The sequence below is a fragment of the Eucyclogobius newberryi genome, unplaced genomic scaffold (assembly GCF_026437365.1).
Source record: "Eucyclogobius newberryi isolate DKJ021-1_F unplaced genomic scaffold, fEucNew1.0.hap1 SCAF_8, whole genome shotgun sequence".
In the NCBI taxonomy this organism is placed as follows: Eukaryota; Metazoa; Chordata; class Actinopteri; order Gobiiformes; family Gobiidae; genus Eucyclogobius; species Eucyclogobius newberryi.
The window spans coordinates 26010694-26030597 of NW_027316500.1; the positions used below are offsets into that span (position 1 = coordinate 26010694).

At 44.1% G+C, this 19904-nt stretch overlaps 1 protein-coding gene across 1 annotated transcript in view; it reads right to left on the bottom strand.

The window, feature by feature from the left end:
* Positions 1-19904, bottom strand: part of inpp5f (inositol polyphosphate-5-phosphatase F) — a 39429-nt gene that overhangs the window by 6353 nt on the left and 13172 nt on the right. Inside the window, exons 5-19 of the mRNA XM_072436706.1 lie at positions 19147-19332; positions 18266-18322; positions 17133-17331; positions 15949-16128; positions 14554-14621; positions 13807-13931; positions 13162-13239; positions 12965-13085; positions 10982-11110; positions 10779-10896; positions 9698-9896; positions 8220-8291; positions 7288-7361; positions 6555-6683; positions 6358-6445 (exon numbers count right to left, since the gene is read on the bottom strand). Of these exons, the coding sequence (XP_072292807.1) occupies positions 6358-6445; positions 6555-6683; positions 7288-7361; positions 8220-8291; positions 9698-9896; positions 10779-10896; positions 10982-11110; positions 12965-13085; positions 13162-13239; positions 13807-13931; positions 14554-14621; positions 15949-16128; positions 17133-17331; positions 18266-18322; positions 19147-19332 (1823 nt within the window). The remainder of the gene's footprint in view (positions 1-6357; positions 6446-6554; positions 6684-7287; positions 7362-8219; positions 8292-9697; positions 9897-10778; positions 10897-10981; positions 11111-12964; positions 13086-13161; positions 13240-13806; positions 13932-14553; positions 14622-15948; positions 16129-17132; positions 17332-18265; positions 18323-19146; positions 19333-19904) is intronic.

The following is a 19904-nucleotide window of genomic DNA, read 5'->3' on the forward strand; positions in this document are numbered from 1 at the left end:
CACACGTCACAAACACACGTCACAAACACACGTCACAAACACACGTCACAAACACACGCCACAAACACACACGTCACAAACACACACGTCAAACACACGCCACAAACACACGCCACAAACACACACGTCACAAACACACGCCACAAACACACGCCACAAACACAAATAAAAAAACACACGCCACAAACACACATCACAAACACACACGTCACAAACACACGCCACAAACACACGCCACAAACACACGTCGCAAACACACACGTCGCAAACACACACGTCGCAAACACACACGTCGCAAACACACACGTCGCAAACACACACGTTGCAAACACACACGTCGCAAACACACACGTCACAAACACACACGTCACAAACACACGGCACAAACACACGGCACAAACACACGGCACAAACACACACGTCACAAACACACGTCACAAACACACGTCGCAAACACACGCCGCAAACACACGTCACAAACACACGCCACAAACACACGCCACAAACACACGTCACAAACACACGTCACAAACACACGCCACAAACACACACGCCACAAACACACACGCCACAAACACACACGTCACAAACACACGTCACAAACACACGTCACAAACACACACGTCACAAACACACACGTCACAAACACACGCCACAAACACACGCCACAAACACAAATAAAAAAACACACGCCACAAACACACGCCACAAACACACACGTCACAAACACACGTCACAAACACACACGTCACAAACACACACGCCACAAACACACACGTCACAAACACACACGTCACAAACACACACGTCACAAACACACACGTCACAAACACACGTCACAAACACACGTCACAAACACACACGTCACAAACACACACGTCACAAACATACGCCACAAACACACGCCACAAACACACGCCACAAACACACAGGTCACAAACACACACGTCGCAAACACACAGGTCGCAAACACACACGTCGCAAACACACACGTCGCAAACACACACGTCGCAAACACACACGTCGCAAACACACACGTCGCAAACACACACGTCACAAACACACGTCACAAACACACACGTCACAAACACATGTCGCAAACACACACGTCACAAACACACACGTCACAAACACACACGTCACAAACACACACGTCACAAACACACACGTCACAAACACACACGTCACAAACACACACGTCACAAACACACACGGCAAACACGGCACAAACACACATCACAAGCACACGTCACAAACACGTCACAAACACACGCCACAAACACACGCCACAAACACACACGTCACAAACACACGCCACAAACACACGCCACAAACACACGTCACAAACACACGTCACAAACACACGCCACAAACACGCGTCACAAACACACGCCACAAACACACGCCACAAACACACACGTCACAAACACACACGTCACAAACACACACGTCACAAACACACACGTCACAAACACACGCCACAAACACACGCCACAAACACACGCCACAAACACACACGTCACAAACACACACGTCACAAACACACGTCACAAACACACACGCCACAAACACACGTCACAAACACACACGTCACAAACACACACGTCACAAACACACACGTCACAAACACACGTCACAAACACACGTCACAAACACACACGCCACAAACACACGTCACAAACACACGTCACAAACACACGCCACAAACACGCGTCACAAACACACGCCACAAACACACGCCACAAACACACACGTCACAAACACACACGTCACAAACACACACGTCACAAACACACGCCACAAACACACGCCACAAACACACGCCACAAACACACACGTCACAAACACACGCCACAAACACAAATAAAAAAACACACGCCACAAACACAAATAAAAAAAACACACGCCACAAACACACATCACAAACACACGTCACAAACACACACGTCACAAACACACACGTCACAAACACACGCCGCAAACACACGTCGCAAACACACACGTCGCAAACACACACGTCGCAAACACACACGTCGCAAACACACACGTCGCAAACACACACGTCGCAAACACACACGTCGCAAACACACACGTCACAAACACACACGTCACAAACACACACAGCACAAACACACGGCACAAACACACATCACAAGCACACGTCACAAACACGCCACAAACACACACGTCACAAACACACACGTCACAAACACACACGTCACAAACACACACGTCACAAACACACACGTCACAAACACACACGTCACAAACACACGCCACAAACACACGCCACAAACACACGCCACAAACACACAGGTCGCAAACACGCAGGTCGCAAACACACACGTCGCAAACACACACGTCACAAACACACGTCACAAACACACACGTCACAAACACACACGTCACAAACACACGCCACAAACACACGCCACAAACACACGCCACAAACACACAGGTCGCAAACACACAGGTCGCAAACACACAGGTCGCAAACACACACGTCGCAAACACACACGTCGCAAACACACACGTCGCAAACACACACGTCGCAAACACACACGTCGCAAACACACACGTCGCAAACACACACGTCGCAAACACACACGTCACAAACACACGTCACAAACACACACGTCACAAACACACACGTCGCAAACACACACGTCACAAACACACGTCACAAACACACACGTCACAAACACACACGTCACAAACACACACGTCACAAACACACACGTCACAAACACACACGGCACAAACACACACGGCACAAACACACGGCACAAACACACACGGCACAAACACACGGCACAAACACACATCACAAGCACACGTCACAAGCACACGCCACAAACACACGCCACAAACACACGCCACAAACACACACGTCACAAACACACGCCACAAACACACACGTCACAAACACACACGTCACAAACACACACGTCACAAACACACGCCGCAAACACACATCACAAGCACACGTCACAAGCACACGTCACAAACACACGCCACAAACACACGCCACAAACACACGCCACAAACACACGCCACAAGCACACGTCACAAGCACACGTCACAAACACACGCCACAAACACACGCCACAAACACACGCCACAAACACACGCCACAAACACACACACGCCACAAACACACGCCACAAACACACGCCACAAACACACGCCACAAACACACACGTCACAAACACACACGTCACAAACACACACGTCACAAACACACACGCCGCAAACACACATCACAAACACACGTCACAAACACACGTCACAAACACACGTCACAAACACACGTCACAAACACACGCCACAAACACACGCCACAAACACACGCCACAAACACACGTCACAAACACACGCCACAAACACACGCCACAAACACACGTCACAAACACACACGTCACAAACACACACGTCACAAACACACGTCACAAACACACACGTCACAAACACACACGTCACAAACACACACGTCACAAACACACGCCACAAACACAAATAAAAAAACACACGCCACAAACACACGTCACAAACACACGTCACAAACACACGTCACAAACACACGCCACAAACACACGCCACAAACACACGTCGCAAACACACACGTCGCAAACACACACGTCGCAAACACACACGTCGCAAACACACACGTCGCAAACACACACGTCACAAACACACGTCGCAAACACACACGTCACAAACACACGGCACAAACACACGTCGCAAACACACACGTCGCAAACACACACGTCACAAACACACACGTCACAAACACACACGTCACAAACACACACGTCACAAACACACACGTCACAAACACACACGTCACAAACACACGCCGCAAACACACGCCGCAAACACACGCCACAAACACACGCCACAAACACACGTCGCAAACACACACGTCGCAAACACACACGTCGCAAACACACACGTCGCAAACACACACGTCGCAAACACACACGTCGCAAACACACACGTCGCAAACACACACGTCGCAAACACACGTCGCAAACACACACGTCACAAACACACGTCACAAACACACGTCGCAAACACACACGTCACAAACACACACGTCACAAACACACACGTCACAAACACACACGTCACAAACACACACGTCACAAACACACACGTCACAAACACACACGTCACAAACACACACGTCACAAACACACGCCACAAACACACGCCACAAACACAAACGTCACAAACACACGTCACAAACACACACGTCACAAACACACACGTCACAAACACACACGTCACAAACACACACGTCACAAACACACACGTCACAAACACACAGGTCACAAACACACAGGTCACAAACACACAGGTCACAAACACACGCCGCAAACACACGCCACAAACACACGCCACAAACACACGCCACAAACACACACGCCACAAACACACACGCCACAAACACACACGCCACAAACACACACGCCACAAACACACACGCCACAAACACACACGCCACAAACACACACGCCACAAACACACACGCCACAAACACACACGCCACAAACACACACGCCACAAACACACACGCCACAAACACACACGCCACAAACACACGTCACAAACACACGCCACAAACACACGCCACAAACACACGCCACAAACACACGCCACAAACACACGCCACAAACACACGCCACAAACACACGCCACAAACACACGCCACAAACACACGCCACAAACACACGTCACAAACACACACGTCACAAACACACACGTCACAAACACACACGTCACAAACACACACGTCACAAACACACACGTCACAAACACACACGTCGCAAACACACGTCGCAAACACACGTCGCAAACACACACGTCGCAAACACACACGTCGCAAACACACACGTCGCAAACACACACGTCGCAAACACACACGTCGCAAACACACACGTCGCAAACACACACGTCGCAAACACACACGTCGCAAACACACACGTCGCAAACACACACGTCGCAAACACACACGTCGCAAACACACACGTCGCAAACACACACGTCGCAAACACACACGTCGCAAACACACACGTCGCAAACACACACGTCGCAAACACACACGTCGCAAACACACACGTCGCAAACACACACGTCGCAAACACACACGTCGCAAACACACACGTCGCAAACACACACGTCGCAAACACACACGTCGCAAACACACACGTCACAAACACACGCCACAAACACACGCCACAAACACACGTCACAAACACACGGCACAAACACACGGCACAAACACACGGCACAAACACACGGCACAAACACACGGCACAAACACACGGCACAAACACACGGTACAAACACACGGCACAAACACACGTCACAAACACACGTCACAAACACACGTCACAAACACACGTCACAAACACACGTCACAAACACACGTCACAAACACACGTCACAAACACGCCAACGTAGTGTCAGTGTCGACCCTTTGTGAAATACTGTTCTGAAATACTGCATTCTATGGTGATTCTTCTGTGTTGTGGTGTTTTTCTAGCCTCTCCGCGACCGTTACATTTAAAAGCGTGTTCAGAATGATGTTCAGTCGAGTCAGATGTGACATTTAGCCGGGCTGTCTGACTTTCAAAGGGCAAAGTAGGTATTTAAATGGATCTACCTCACAAACCCTTTTGACACATCATTAGTATTCTCATGCCAAAGTGTCACAAATGGTTCTTTCTTACAAGTTGCGATGGATAAAATGTTTTCCAATTTGCGTCTAGTGAATGATCTGATTTGGTCACAATCTTCATCAACGTTTCTGGGAGCGAAGAGGAACTGAATGTTCTAATTTAAGACGAAAAAGTTGGGCTAACGCAGCTTCAAGTGTTTCTTTTTCCATTTCTGACGTAAGTAAATGTCACAAAATGCATTGAAACTACTCGACTGTGAACCGTTTGAACTCAGATATCTTTATTTTCCTTCAACCTCAGCTTGAACTGAAAACGAAAGTAAAAGTATGTGCAGAAAACCTTAACGTATTTTATTTTATATTTTTGTATTGCAACAAAATGTGCTTCAAAAAGCAGCATTTTTAGTATCGATATTTGGTCTCTGTTAAGCTGCAGAATGTCTACCACGCTCTTTGCCCCTTTCAACGGTCCTATCAAGTAAAGCGTAAACATATATGGAGTATTTATAATGGATCAATGTGTTCTAGTTATACACGGAACTAAATTTGCACAATCAAATGCACAAAAAAACACAGATTTGGCTCAGAATCTTAACTCCAGGTCATTTGTTGTCGACTAAAATGTGTAAATTGACTGATTGTCGTGTGATTTTTGTGTCTGTAATGGTCTTTACCTCTCCAGCTTCTTCTCCACCACGTACAGGTCCATCCCGATGGCCTGCTTCGTTATCCGGAGCATCTCGGCGATGCACTGCAGCGTGTCTAAACCGCAACGTGTCACAGCGTCACTCACAGCGTTTGTCACTCACAGCGTTTGTCGCACGTTTTGGACCCGTTTCGTCGTCAGTTTCGCGCGCTTTTCGGGACGTACCTTTCCCGTCGTCCTCCGGGTTCCTGGTGGCGGCTCGTAGCGTGTGGAAATACCCGCCGGCGTCTTCGTTTCTGTAGTGGAGGCGCATGCAGCAGTATTTGGGGCGGCCAAACAGAGTCGGCTCCGGGCCTGAAACGTGAGAGAACTTAGCGTTTTATTTTGCACGTGCGTAATTCTGAAAGTTGGATGACTCATGAGCTAAAATGCAGTTAAGATGAATATATCCTAAACTTGTATCAACATTTTAAAAAAATATTATCCAAGAATTGATCATTTTTAGGTTTATAATGTCACTTCCTGTTTGTAATTGATGACATCACACTGGGAAAATACCCGGCAAAAACTCATCTAATGTAACTTTTTTTAATTTGACAAATAAAATATACGATACGAGCCTTTATTTTGTTGATTTAATGTTTAGCGAGTCAAAAAAGTTGTTTCTTTGTGTAAATTATGAACGTGTCCCTGCTGTGATGTTACATCCTGTCATTTTTCTACAGTTTTTTCGACTTTTCTCCACAAATATCTGCTCGATCGGTTTAAAACTATAATTTATATGTACAACAGGTACAAATACACCACATAAAGTCAAAATTAGACAATTGTAAAAACCTGTCACGCGCCCTTTAAGTCTCTCGTTCATGATTCACACTTTGAGGAGATGTTTTTTTTTTTTAAGGAAGTACAGGCCGGTGAGTCACGGGTGAATGAAACGTCTTTGAATGAAACCTACCAATTTCTATTTTCTCCAAACCCTCCAGCTTCAGGCGCTGGTACTGGTTCACTTTGTCGGCCTCTTCGTCATAACTGCAAACAAATGAATAACGGGAAATTTAACATAATGCAGGGTCAGTGTGACAGGAAGTGTTAGAAACAATTAGCACGACGACAAAACACTGAAGGTTAAAAAACTGTTTCAGTACATTTCCTTCTAGTTTCAAGCTCACTTTTCTTAATTTAAGGTGAATTTTGTAAGATGTAAGAATATGTAAGAAATGGATTTATCGTAATCAAAATGAAATTGCAATTAGAAAAAGACATTTAAACATTTCTTCAGCAACATTTCCTCGTTTAAACCTCGACAAACATGTTTTCAAATGAATGGAATTCTTGTGTTAGTTTATTTAGCAGTTCTTATTTCACTTGAACTTTGGACGGAATCTTACTTTTCAAACCTAAATTGCAAATATAATCACTCATCAGGCAAATTGCAATTCTCAAAATGTAAAAAACTAGTTAAAATGTCCTTTTATTCAGACTAAATAGATTAACAAACCTCAATAATGCATTAAGATTAGACAATATTTTGCTGTTATTATTATTTACATTTACAAGCAATGTTTTTTTGGGAATTTTTCTAACATTTTTCATAAATTTTTGCAACTACAAGTCAAAAAACAATTATTTCTATCGAACAAGGACAATTTCAAATACATTTTAAACCAATTAAAGGTTGAAATACAGTCACTTATTGCTCCTAAACAGAATATTATGTGTGTAATGGATGAAAATGAGAACGAGCTTAGTCTTATTTGACATTTTAGAGTCCGTCGAATCCAAATAACTACTAACAACACACGAAATACGTCTCACTGTCCCACTGTGTGACACCTCCCCTCAAACGTGAGCTTAATCCCATTACTGGTTTGAAAAGGTCGGACTCACTAGGCGATGTAATAGGCCTTGTCCGACAGCAGCAGCAGCACGTCCACGTCCTTGTTGTTTGCGTCTATGAGACTGAAAAGGAGAGAGAAAAGAGAAATAAAACCATCGCGTTACACAGCAATTACAGAGAAAACCCGGTGAGTAAATTGTGCCGTGGAAGCGTTTCAAAGCAGGAACATTTTCTGCTCCTTGTTTGATTACAAGAAGCACTCGGCGTCTCGATAGTTTTCATTTTCAAAGAACTCGCCACGGTTTCCAGCCTGAAAGCGTTCTGCAATTACTGTCAAGAAGGACTTATAAATGTGACTTGTGTTCTTCAAAAGGCCAGACGCTCGGAGCTGGAGTCAGTCGTGGGGTTCCAGTATGTTCTTAGCGTGTTTCCAGCTTCTTTGAGTGCAAATGGAAGGATTGGTTTAAATGATTTGCCCTAAACAAGATGAATTCTACACGTTTGTGCCAATAACAAGATTAAATTCAAAGTGATCCAACAGCGTGAGGAATGCTAAACGCGGCGTGTGATGAAACGTGTGCATCTCACGGCCACATTTGAGACGTGAGAGTAGATTACTGACTAAATCTGCCATTTGTTGACATGAAAAGGAAATGAAAGCGCGGGAGAACGACACGATGAACTGCTGCGTCGGTGTGTAGTGTAGAAACGATCACGATTATTCGATTGGAACCGCGGTTTAAACTTTAAAAAACTAAAATAATAATACAATTGCCTCTGGGACCCGGGAGCAGATTTAGTATTCAGCATCTTCAAATCTTCATTGGTTTAGCATTCGTCTGAGGGAAATGTCCACACGTGACACAATCCTGAGGCGCAATAAGCCGTAACTTGCACCGTAACTGATTCTTTTCATGCTTTTTATGCCGACTACAAATAATTCTGGTCTCTTTTTATGGTTTTACTACACAAGATCTTTCTTTTTGATCCGCACTGAGGTACTTCCTCTGTTTATAATATACGATCTTATGTCTGTTTTTACACTTTTTTATTGCGTGTGTGGCGTACAGGAAGCCAAATCCAATCCAACAGCGAACCAGTCCTACCTATGGGTATAAATAAAGTTACCTGACCTCACCTGATGTGCAAAATTGGTAACAGGATTGCAATTTTGGGACGCCAGAGGCATTTAACCGTGGGACGAATAAAAGGTTCTCTTATATGTTCCGTCTCTGATCAAAGTCGACTTTCCTTGGTCTAATCAAGAAATATTAAGGCTGTAGTCGAATAAACAAAGTCTGTGCATCAATTATTCGACTAAAAAGGGGCGTGGCGCTCAAAACTATAAAGTATCTCTGATTTGACCTTGTATCTGTACCCAGAGTGCACTGCGACACAGGGGACGACACGATTACAGGAAACCACCAGTAAACGGCGTATTCCTCAGTAAAACGTTACATCAAACACACAATCAACTACACGCCTTCTCCTCACTGTTGCCGTGGAGACGACCCTGCGTCCCGCTCACCTCATGTCGCAGTTGATGAGGGCCCATCCTCCGTGGAAGCGCTCGTCGTCCGGGAGCAGCAGCTGCATGTAGGTCTGAAGCAGGAGGCTGACCTGCTCCTGGGCTCCTCTCTGACTCTCCTTCTCCTTCTCCTCGTGCTCCTTCTCTTTGCTGAAGATGGAGTACAGGTCCTCGGTCACCGGCAAACCCATCATCAGGTCTAAGACGGAGGGACGGGAGGGGAAAATAACTCATTTTCAAACTCAAAAATCTCGTTAAAATCTATAACTACATCCAGAAACTCTTTGGCACATTGTTAATCGTCTTATGCAAGGGTTTTCAGGCGCCTGTAAAAGCTTTAGAATACATTTTTAGCCGAGGACAAACTGCCAAAGCTCAGTCAATCACAGACAAAACACTTTTTTATGAGATGCAGAAGCAGAGTGGTAAGATTGTGTCACAATGTGCTGCTTTTACAAGATATTATATGGAGAAGGGAAACTAAATTTGCAAGAAAAATGTCAGAGCCAGCTTCAAGTGGTAGAATAAAAGAAACAAAAACATCTCATTTGTCATTTCGTTTTGTGTTTAGAGCCGGGATTCACCACCAGAGAGCAAATACTCAGCTTTGTTAATTAAATAATATTGTGGCACTTTATTTGACCTGGTTGTGTTAAAGTGCGTTATAAATAAAGTTGCATTTTCAGTTGACAGAATTCAATTACATCTTCTTTTGCTACGGAAAATGAACCAAAAACGGTGCTAAAATATCACATTCTACTCTTTTCTTTTAGTAATATTACGCTTTTGGCTTCATATGCGCATCTTTTAACACATTTTTCTAGCCTTTTAATATTTTTTCATACTCTCAATATTCAAATGTAGCTCCAAATCAGATACAGAGCTGCAGTTTAGACCTACAAACACGTTGTATTTATTTCTAATTTGTGCTCTTGAACCGAATCGAACGTCCCGAAACGCACAAAATCCACACAAACATCTTTAAACCCTGGCGGAAACTAGACTAAGTCGGGCCGCCGCAGTCTCCATCATCGACTTTGTGTGGAGACTCTCCCGTGTAAGTTACGCGTCGGCTCCGTACCGATGACCGCTTGTCTGTACGCGTCCCTGAAGCGGTTGAGATAGTAACGATTGGCCGAGTTCACGCCATCCTTCATGACTCCCGCCAGTTTCCGCTCTCCCGTCCTGGTGAAGTCGCCCTGGAAACGACAAAAGAAAAGCGGGGAATCACGTTTTTTTTTTCTTTTTAAATCCGTTCTGGGTTTGCGTGGCGCTGCGTTTTACCTTGAGCGCAGCCGTTCCCGCGTACTGCCGGCTGATGGTGTCGCCGTTATTGGCCCACATGCTCTGGTAAATCTTGTAGCACTTGAGCGGCAGCGGCTGCTCTGGAGGCATCACTCCCAACTTCTTCAACTGGAAAACCACACGTGAAAATGCATTAGTTTCTTTCATGTTCACTTTAATGCTCTGCCGAAAAGAAAGGTCCACAATGCCTCACGCTGAATGAACTCTAATTATTAACGCTGGATATTTATTGTAAGAGAAAAACAGCAGCGGTTTCAAACATCAATAAATACTCTCATTTACATGGTCAGATAAAACCGGTTAAACAGAATAATCCCATAACTCAATAATTAAAATCAGATTTTTTGGGACATTTGGAAGATAACGTACAATAACTCCTTTCAATCCTTCACATTTTCTTCTTCATTTCGGTCTTTGCCACATTAGTTTGTCCTTTCGTTGCATAATTGTCCTCGTCAGAAGCTGCATCTGGTTGGCGCAGCGATTAACAAGTGAAAACTAAATGACCTAAATATCATTTGAATGGTGAAATGAGTCCTCAGAATGTTCCGTAAAATGAAACACAGGAATAAGAAACACACATTTAAAAACATGGATCTAAGCAAAAGAACAAGTCATAAAAGGAGATTGCGTGTTTGCTGCAGTGAAAAGCAGGTGAAGTGAGGACTTTGATGAATGTGTCGTCGCCGTAGAAACCCATGGGAACTCGTGATTGTGTAACTTGAACTAATGAAACTGAGACAGACTCTGGTAAAGGATACGCACGAGAAAATGAATGAACGCGGTGATGAAGCGCTTTGAAGCCGAACACCATAGAAGTAATTGTACTGTAGGAGAGTGTGTACATAAAATACTTATTGTAATATTTAGTGCTTTTAAGGTCATTTTCACACACATTAGTGTGGCCCTAGGGAGCGCTAGATTTAGTTCTGTTTTCTCCACTTTTGGGTCAGTGGTGTTCACATGAGCCACTCCTCATTCTCCCTCAACCCTGACCATGATCCACGTGAGAAGTGATTAGCTGACCACTGCCCTCGTCTCTATGACAACAGGCTTCAAGTGAGCTGAGCCAGGTGAATGTTCACACTTCTCACTTCTCACTTCCCCCGGTGCTGTACGTGCAGCAGGTAAAGCCTCCGCGGCTCCGCGCCGCGGGTAAAGTTTAAAGGTTGAGTGGACAATTTTTTTGGCCCAAATCTGAGTCTCATTTCCTCGTGGCGTGGACTGCCGATTAGTCCTGCCACGTATCAATCATAAAACGCACCTACCGCTCACCTGCAGCCGCGTTCTGGCTCCTCCCCAGGAGAGCAGCATGTTTCCGCGTGTCTAAGCGCATTGATCTATCATAATATAGTTCCCTCAGTGTACGGGACAAAATTAAGACCGAGAAAGACTGTTCGAGCTCAGAAGAGACGGAAATCTACGGAGACGAGAGATGCGATGCGATCCGTCGCGCGAATAAACAAACGCACGTGTGTTTTTTGAGCGTCCGCACGGGGGAGTGCGAAAGCGCACTTCCGCTTGAGTTCTCAAATCGGCGAAAAATCGTCCACTACGCCTTTAAGAAGTGAAGAGGCAGAAGTGATATAAAGTTGTTAAAATTTGCCGTGGACGTTTAGGTCGTCTGAGGTCGGTCTCTTTCACACCACACTCGCTCTAGAGTACGATAGAAGCCACTCTGAGACCTCCTGTTTTAGCTGCCTCTGAGAGGCTGTTTACTGCCTCCAGAATGCGAGTGCCAAGTTCACACTGGGACAATCACAGTTCTCTGAGCGAAAGCATTATTCTGCATAAAAACTGCCAACACTGTAGTTTAGATCTGGACCAACATGTTCTGAAAAACATGATTCATGTAATTGTCAGTTTACATTTATTTTTGTCATTGCACCTGGACATGTTTAAAACATTAGACTTTGAACAGAATCCTATATTTCAAAATATGTAATACTTGAGCCCCATTACCTGCTGCTCCATCACGGCTCGAGCCAGAGCGGCCTGCACCACGTTGGTCCTGTCCAAACAGTCCATACAGTTCACTCTGAAGATGCCTTCCTGTTTACAGATCACTCCGGCCTGGTCCACCCTGACAAAACACAGACAAAGCATCATTTTCCATTCGCTCTATCGCCCTCTTCTCTTCAAACATCCGCGTGACTCACCAGGCCCACTTCATGTCGGTGATGATATCAGAGATGGCATCTGTCAAAACCTGCACGTTTTCAAACCTCATGCCGCGACTGAAAGCAACAAAAACACAGCACAAAGACAAAAGATTAAACCTGGAACCGTCATAGGACCAAAGACAAGCGCTCGACGATCAATCTCCCCATTATCTCCCCATTTCCCTTTAATTTAGTCACATTTACAAACGGAAAAGCACCGCAACTAACGCCAACTTTAGAGCCTGAAATTCACTCAAACCTCAGCAACGACTGTGTGAATGTGCGAATGTGTGAACCCTCTCACCATTTTAAATTCCTCACGTCAGTTTGACATCCAATCGTCTTTTACGACAAAAAAAAAAAACAAAAGTGCAGTGAACACCAAGATTTACAGGCCAGTTCTGCGGAGAGGCGAGCCCGCTTACAGCAACAACGCACGTTTTTTCCCCCTGACGTAGTTTTAATCGATTAAAAACAACACGTGCGATCGAAAAATGCAATGCTGCGGAACATTCTGAGCAAAGCGACGTCACCTCAGAGACGAGCGGGTACCGGGACCCACCGGGGAAATGTTACAGAGGGAAAATTTAAGCCTTTCAGACGGACTCGACCTTTCAAACGTTTGTGGACTGCGGTTCGTACCAGTGCTCGTGGAAGTCGAAGGACACGTAGGTGAGGTTGGGGTTGTTGTACAGCAGCACTTGCTTCAGGTACGAGTCGCCGATGATCTTCTCGCGTCCGCCTTGATCCACCAAGTTAATGATGACCTAAAACGGGCGACAAAGCAATAAAACGATGAAGAAGATAAGATAATCCTTTATTCTCCACACATGGGGAAAGGACAGATAACTTATAGGAAGTTTCAAAAATAGACTCTTAAAAGAAGAACTCTTATAAACAAAACAAAAAAACTCTTATTAACAAAACTCCTCCCACATCTTAATAGGGAATGGAGGAAAAATTTCTAAAATAAAATAAAAAGATAAAAATAAATAAAATAATAATACAATAAAATAATAATAATAAAATAAAGTAAAGTAAAAAATAGCTAGCATATGACTAAATAATACTAATACGAATGGTAAGTAAACAAAACACTCTTATTTACAGAATTTATAGAACCGGAGAAATATTTGCCGACATTTCTTTAGCTCATTCTGCAGTGATTTATAGCCAAGTGAAGTATTTGGAAATGTCAAATCTTGAGTCACAACAACATATTAACCGTCCGTTTCCTGCCGCCTCCTCGAACTGCTTAATTACCCGCATTAGTCTTTTAACAGTTTGCAATTGATTCAATAAGAGATAACGATGTATAATTGCAGTCATTAAATACTTACGGCTGAGTATATTAAAAAGTAGAGATGTGATATCATAAACGGCACTCACTTGTTTCTTGTAGAGCTTCAGTTGTTGTTCGAAATGTGACGCGAAATAAGGCATGGTCTCCTTTTCCCCTAAAAACACAAAGAATGCGTTATGAGCCGCACGATACTAAATACCGTATTTTCCGGCATTTAATATCGTATTTATTTTTTCATAGTTTTGGCCGGGGTGCGACTTATACTCCAGAGCAACTTATATGATATTATTCGTCATTTTCACACGGGCAACCACAAGAGGGCGCTCTAGGCTCTAAGCGACGCAAAAGAAGAATCTGCACTTCCTTTACCTCTGGATTTTGTGGAGTTGTTTAGAAGTGACATTCTTTTCTATTATGCATTTTTTTGGCTGGTGCGACTAATACTCCGGTGCGACCAATACTCCGGTGCGAGCGACCTATACTCCGGTGCGACCTATACTCTGGTGCGACCTATACTCCAGTGCGACTTATACTCCAGTGCGACTTATACTCCAGTGCGACTTATACTCCAGTGCGACTTATACTCCAGTGCGACTTATACTCCAGTGCGACTTATACTCCAGTGCGACTTATACTCCAGTGCGACTTATACTCCGGAAAATACGGTAATAAAACTACGAGATGCTGATTTGAGGAAGTGTCGATACGGATTTTTTTTTTTTTTTAAATGACCTTTCCTGATGTGTTCTGTGCCTGAACTAGTAAAAGCACTCGAAATATTAAAGAAACAACCTTTGTTTTGGGTCAAAATGTACATTTTCTTGTCCAAGAGAATGTACATTACTACTTCCTGACCTTTTTCTGCCACGGTTTACCCCTTGGTTACAGTGGCAACCCCAATATATTTTTTTCCCTTCGTTAAAAACCCCACACTCTAGTTTAAACTTCTTTTCACAGAATTCTTGGGCACCAACGGGAAATCTTCGGTTAGCAGTTGGTTATTTGGACAGGTTAATTGTCAAGTTTAAAATGTTAATATTGGGACTCGTATAAAGCACAAAAAATGTTTTAAATGATAAACAGACTGTTAAAAATGGGCTGGTCAGGGACTGGACCGACATGACGGACAAAGATTACATCGAATTGATTTGAAAATGGACAAATTTGACAAAGTTTGGACTAAGATTCATGTTGGACATTCATTTCATGTTTTGTATGGCTTTTGTTTATTTTGTGTCACGTTCAGATTTCAGTTTTGTTCTGCACATTAAAAGAAAAAGTAAAATCACAATTCCTTTGACCAATTTGACATTAGCGGGAGGGAACAAAGTTAGAAGATGATTAAAAGCTCAAAAAAAGCTTGTTTTTCATAACTTGTGTCTATTAAACTATTTCCACATGAATCGCTCGGTGCTTTGATCAAATGTCGTTCTGTTTCTCTGCGTGTGCATATTAACAGCGCTTTTATCATTTTGCGTCACCTTTCTCCAGGCGCGGCCGGGGGTTGTAGCGGTACCCGGCCTGGCTCCAGAACACGGGCACGGAGCCCCGGGTCTGGACGAAGGACAGGGTGTGGCTGTGCACGTGGATCAGCTGCTCCGTCTCCACGTAGTTCGCCACGTGGCCCTCGGTGTCCGCGCCCCGCCGCTTGTAACGCATCCCTGTGGACACAAGAGGATAATTCATCTAGAGGCGCTCACTTCATTCAGGGTTCAGACTGTTTATCTAGAGGCGCTCGCTTCATTCGGGGTTCAGACCGTTTATCTAGAGGCGCTCGCTTCATTTAAAGTTCAGACCGTTTATCTAGAGGCGCTCGCTTCATTTAGGGTTCAGAACGTTTATCTAGAGGCGCTCGCTTCATTTAGGGTTCAGACCGTTTATCTAGAGGCGCTCGCTTCATTTAGGGTTCAGACAGTTTCTCTAGAGGCGCTCGCTTCATTTAGGGTTCGGACCATTTCTCTAGAGGCGCTCGCTTCATTTAGGGTTCAGACCGTTTAGAGGCGCTCGCTTCATTTAAAGTTCAGACCGTTTATCTAGAGGCGCTCGCTTCATTTAGGGTTCAGAATGTTTATCTAGAGGCGCTCGCTTCATTTAGGGTTCAGAATGTTTATCTAGAGGCGCTCACTTCATTTAGGGTTCAGACCGTTTATCTAGAGGCGCTCGCTTCATTTAGGGTTCAGACCGTTTATCTAGAGGCACTCGCTTCATTTAGGGTTCAGACCGTTTATCTAGAGGCGCTCGCTTCATTCAGGGTTCGGACAGTTTATCTAGAGGCGCTCGCTTCATTCAGGGTTCAGACAGTTTCTCTAGAGGCGCTCGCTTCATTCAGGGTTCAGGCCGTTTATCTAGAGGCACTCGCTTCATTTAGGGTTCAGACCGTTTATCTAGAGGCGCTCGCTTCATTCAGGGTTCAGACCGTTTATCTAGAGGCGCTCGCTTCATTTAGGGTTCAGGCCGTTTCTCTAGAGGCGCTCGCTTCATTCAGGGTTCAGACCGTTTATCTAGAGGCGCTCGCTTCATTTAGGGTTCAGGCCGTTTCTCTAGAGGCGCTCGCTTCATTCAGGGTTCAGACCGTTTATCTAGAGGCGCTCGCTTCATTTAGGGTTCAGGCCGTTTCTCTAGAGGCGCTCGCTTCATTGCTTTATTGCTCATCATTATTAAAGACCTGCTCTGTGCCGGCTGCGTCTGGAGATCAGGGCCACGGTGAATCGCGGGTGGATGTCGTCCACACACAGCACTTCCTGCGGAGGCGTCTCGGGGCTGCTGCGCTCCTCGTCCGACGTCTCGTTGTAGTTGACCACCAGCTCCTCCACCTGGACAAACCCCTGAATGACCGGAATCGCCCAGAAATCCACATCCGGGCCCTGGGGAGAGGAGAGAAAATGAGAATATTTACTGTTATTTTAATACTTTTTAAGACATTATCAAGCAACTAAAGCTTGAATTATGATAACTGAAGGCTTCTAGATAAAGAATATTTACAAATGAAGTGTATTATGCAAGAAGATCTGAAATTATTTATTCTTTTTAGACATTTAGGTTGAATAAGGTCGCCGTCTAAGCTTTTTGTATGCATTTTAGAATCTGTTTAGTCCAGAAAACAATTACAGTGATCAAAACACAACTACGATTATTACACAATTAGTCGATTAATGGTTGCAACATTCATTTATAACATAATTTCTGCCATAGTTTCAGTACATCCTCTGTTTTCAGACAATTCCCTCAGGGGTTTGCGTGAACGATCCGCGTTTAAAATATTCAAGAAGCTAAAATACACTTTGAGTAGAGGATAGTTATCGTGTACTGACGACAAACACTTTTCTTGTAGTATTCAAACAACTTCTATGCAAAAAACAGAGTACTAAAACATACAGTTGTCCTCTTCAGTGACTTTTGCACTGTACAGACTCAAAATTAGCTGATAAAAACTGTACATTTAACCAAGACGGTTAAATATTATAGGAAACTGTGTGTCCTTTCCATGTTACGTCAGTTCTGTAACCGTTTTCCCTTTTCGTTCATAGTGAATGCAAAGAAATAAGACAAAAGAAATAAGTATGATTGGTTTAAACACTCAAACGTTCTTTCAATGATCTTTTCTTTCAATCGCATGCGTTTGTGGCCAAAGCACTTTAAATCATACGACTCTTAGACAGAAAAGTGCAAGATAACGGCATCTTCATAAGTGAGAAGACGTGTTTCCTCCTTCCGGCTGCAGTTCATGTAAATCCTTCCAAGTACAGCAGACACAATTTGGTTTTACGAAAATTAAAATAAAAAATACATGCTTTTTACCTGAAGGTCGATGAGATCCTGAATCATGTGTTTGTTCCAGAAAAATCGATCATCCACCTTTAAAAAGACAAATAATAGACTTAACACGCAATAGTTCAAATGAGTCCTAATCACAGGCTTGAGTTTAGGGTTGTCCATAAATATATAAATATACACATAAATAATAGTATTCAAACGGCTTCAATCTGAACAAGTATAAATCAATCATAAATACGTTTGTAGAATGATCTTGAGCGTATAAGACCACGTGGTAATATAAAGGAACTGCAATCGTTACAAAGAGAGAGAAGTAGAGGGAGAGAGAAAGAGACAAAGAGAGAGGAAGAGAGAGAAGGAGGGGAGAGAGAGAAAGAGAGAGGAGAGAGAGGGGGAGAGAAAGAGAGAGGAAGAGAGAGGGATAGAGAAGGAGAGAGAGAAAGAGAGAGGGAGAGAGAAAGAGAGAAAAGGTGAGAGAAAAAGAGAAAGAGAGAAAAAGAGAAAGAGAGAAAAGGAGAGAGGAGAGAAAGAGAGAGAAAGAGAGAGAAAGAGAGAGAAAGAGAGAGAAGGAGAGAAAGAGAGAGAAGGAGAGAAAGAGAGAGGAGAGAGAAAGAGAGAGCGAAGGAGAGAGAAGGAGAGAGAAGGAGAGAGAAAAGGAGAGCAATTGACTATTATAGATGAGGCAAAGTATCAAGTTTGAAATGTTTGTCTTCAGACAAAAACAAGTCAAAATAAAATAAATAAACTGTTGCTTGATCTTGCATTTGATTGGCTCTGGCTTTTCTGTGATGATTCTACTGTCAAATGTAATGCTCAATGGACCACGCCCGTAATGACAGATCAACAGTATCACATTTACACTCGCTCCGGTACAGGGCACAGAGGTGTAATGGAAGGGCCCTCACCCTCTTCCACAGCGGCAGCCCGGCGCTCTCGACCTCGCCCTGCCTCTGAACGCTGTTGGTGAGGTCGTAGGTCAGGCTGAAGTAGAACGAGTCCGAGTCCATGAAGATCTTGTAGAGCTCGTCGAGCAGCCGCCGCTCCAGCCGCTCCTTCTCTTTGTTCTCCTTCACCTGAAAGGCAGGGGAGTACTGGGGTCGGACACGAGGGAAGAGAGAAACACAAGATTTAATAAAACAGCAGGATTCATCTATGCAGGTCTCACCAAGGCGTGATTAAGGCCTTTTATTAGACACATTTAGCCTGACCAGTTCCAGCGTTAAACTGCACTTTATTTATGACTTTACCCTGGTATTTCTACTGTTCAATGTGCTTAAATTGCCTCTCGGAGATATATAAAGTTATGAATTTTAATGCCCAAACAAACGCGAAATATTTCCGTGGACCTATTTAGTGCAGTGCTCATCAAATATGAATGTAACTTTACACATTATAGACTTGTATTTTTTATTGGAAAGCAGTTTAGTCTCTGAGTCTTATTTCCTCGTGACTGCCGATTAGTCCTGCCACGAATCAATCATAAAATGCACCTACTGCTCACCTGCAGCCGCGTGTAGCTCGTCCCCCGAGAGCAGCACATTTCTCTGTGTCTAAGTGCATTGATCTATCATAATATAGTTCCCTCAGTGTACGGGACAAAATGAAGACGAAGAAAGACAGTTCGAGCTGACTCAGAAGAGACTGAAATCTACAGGAGACGAGA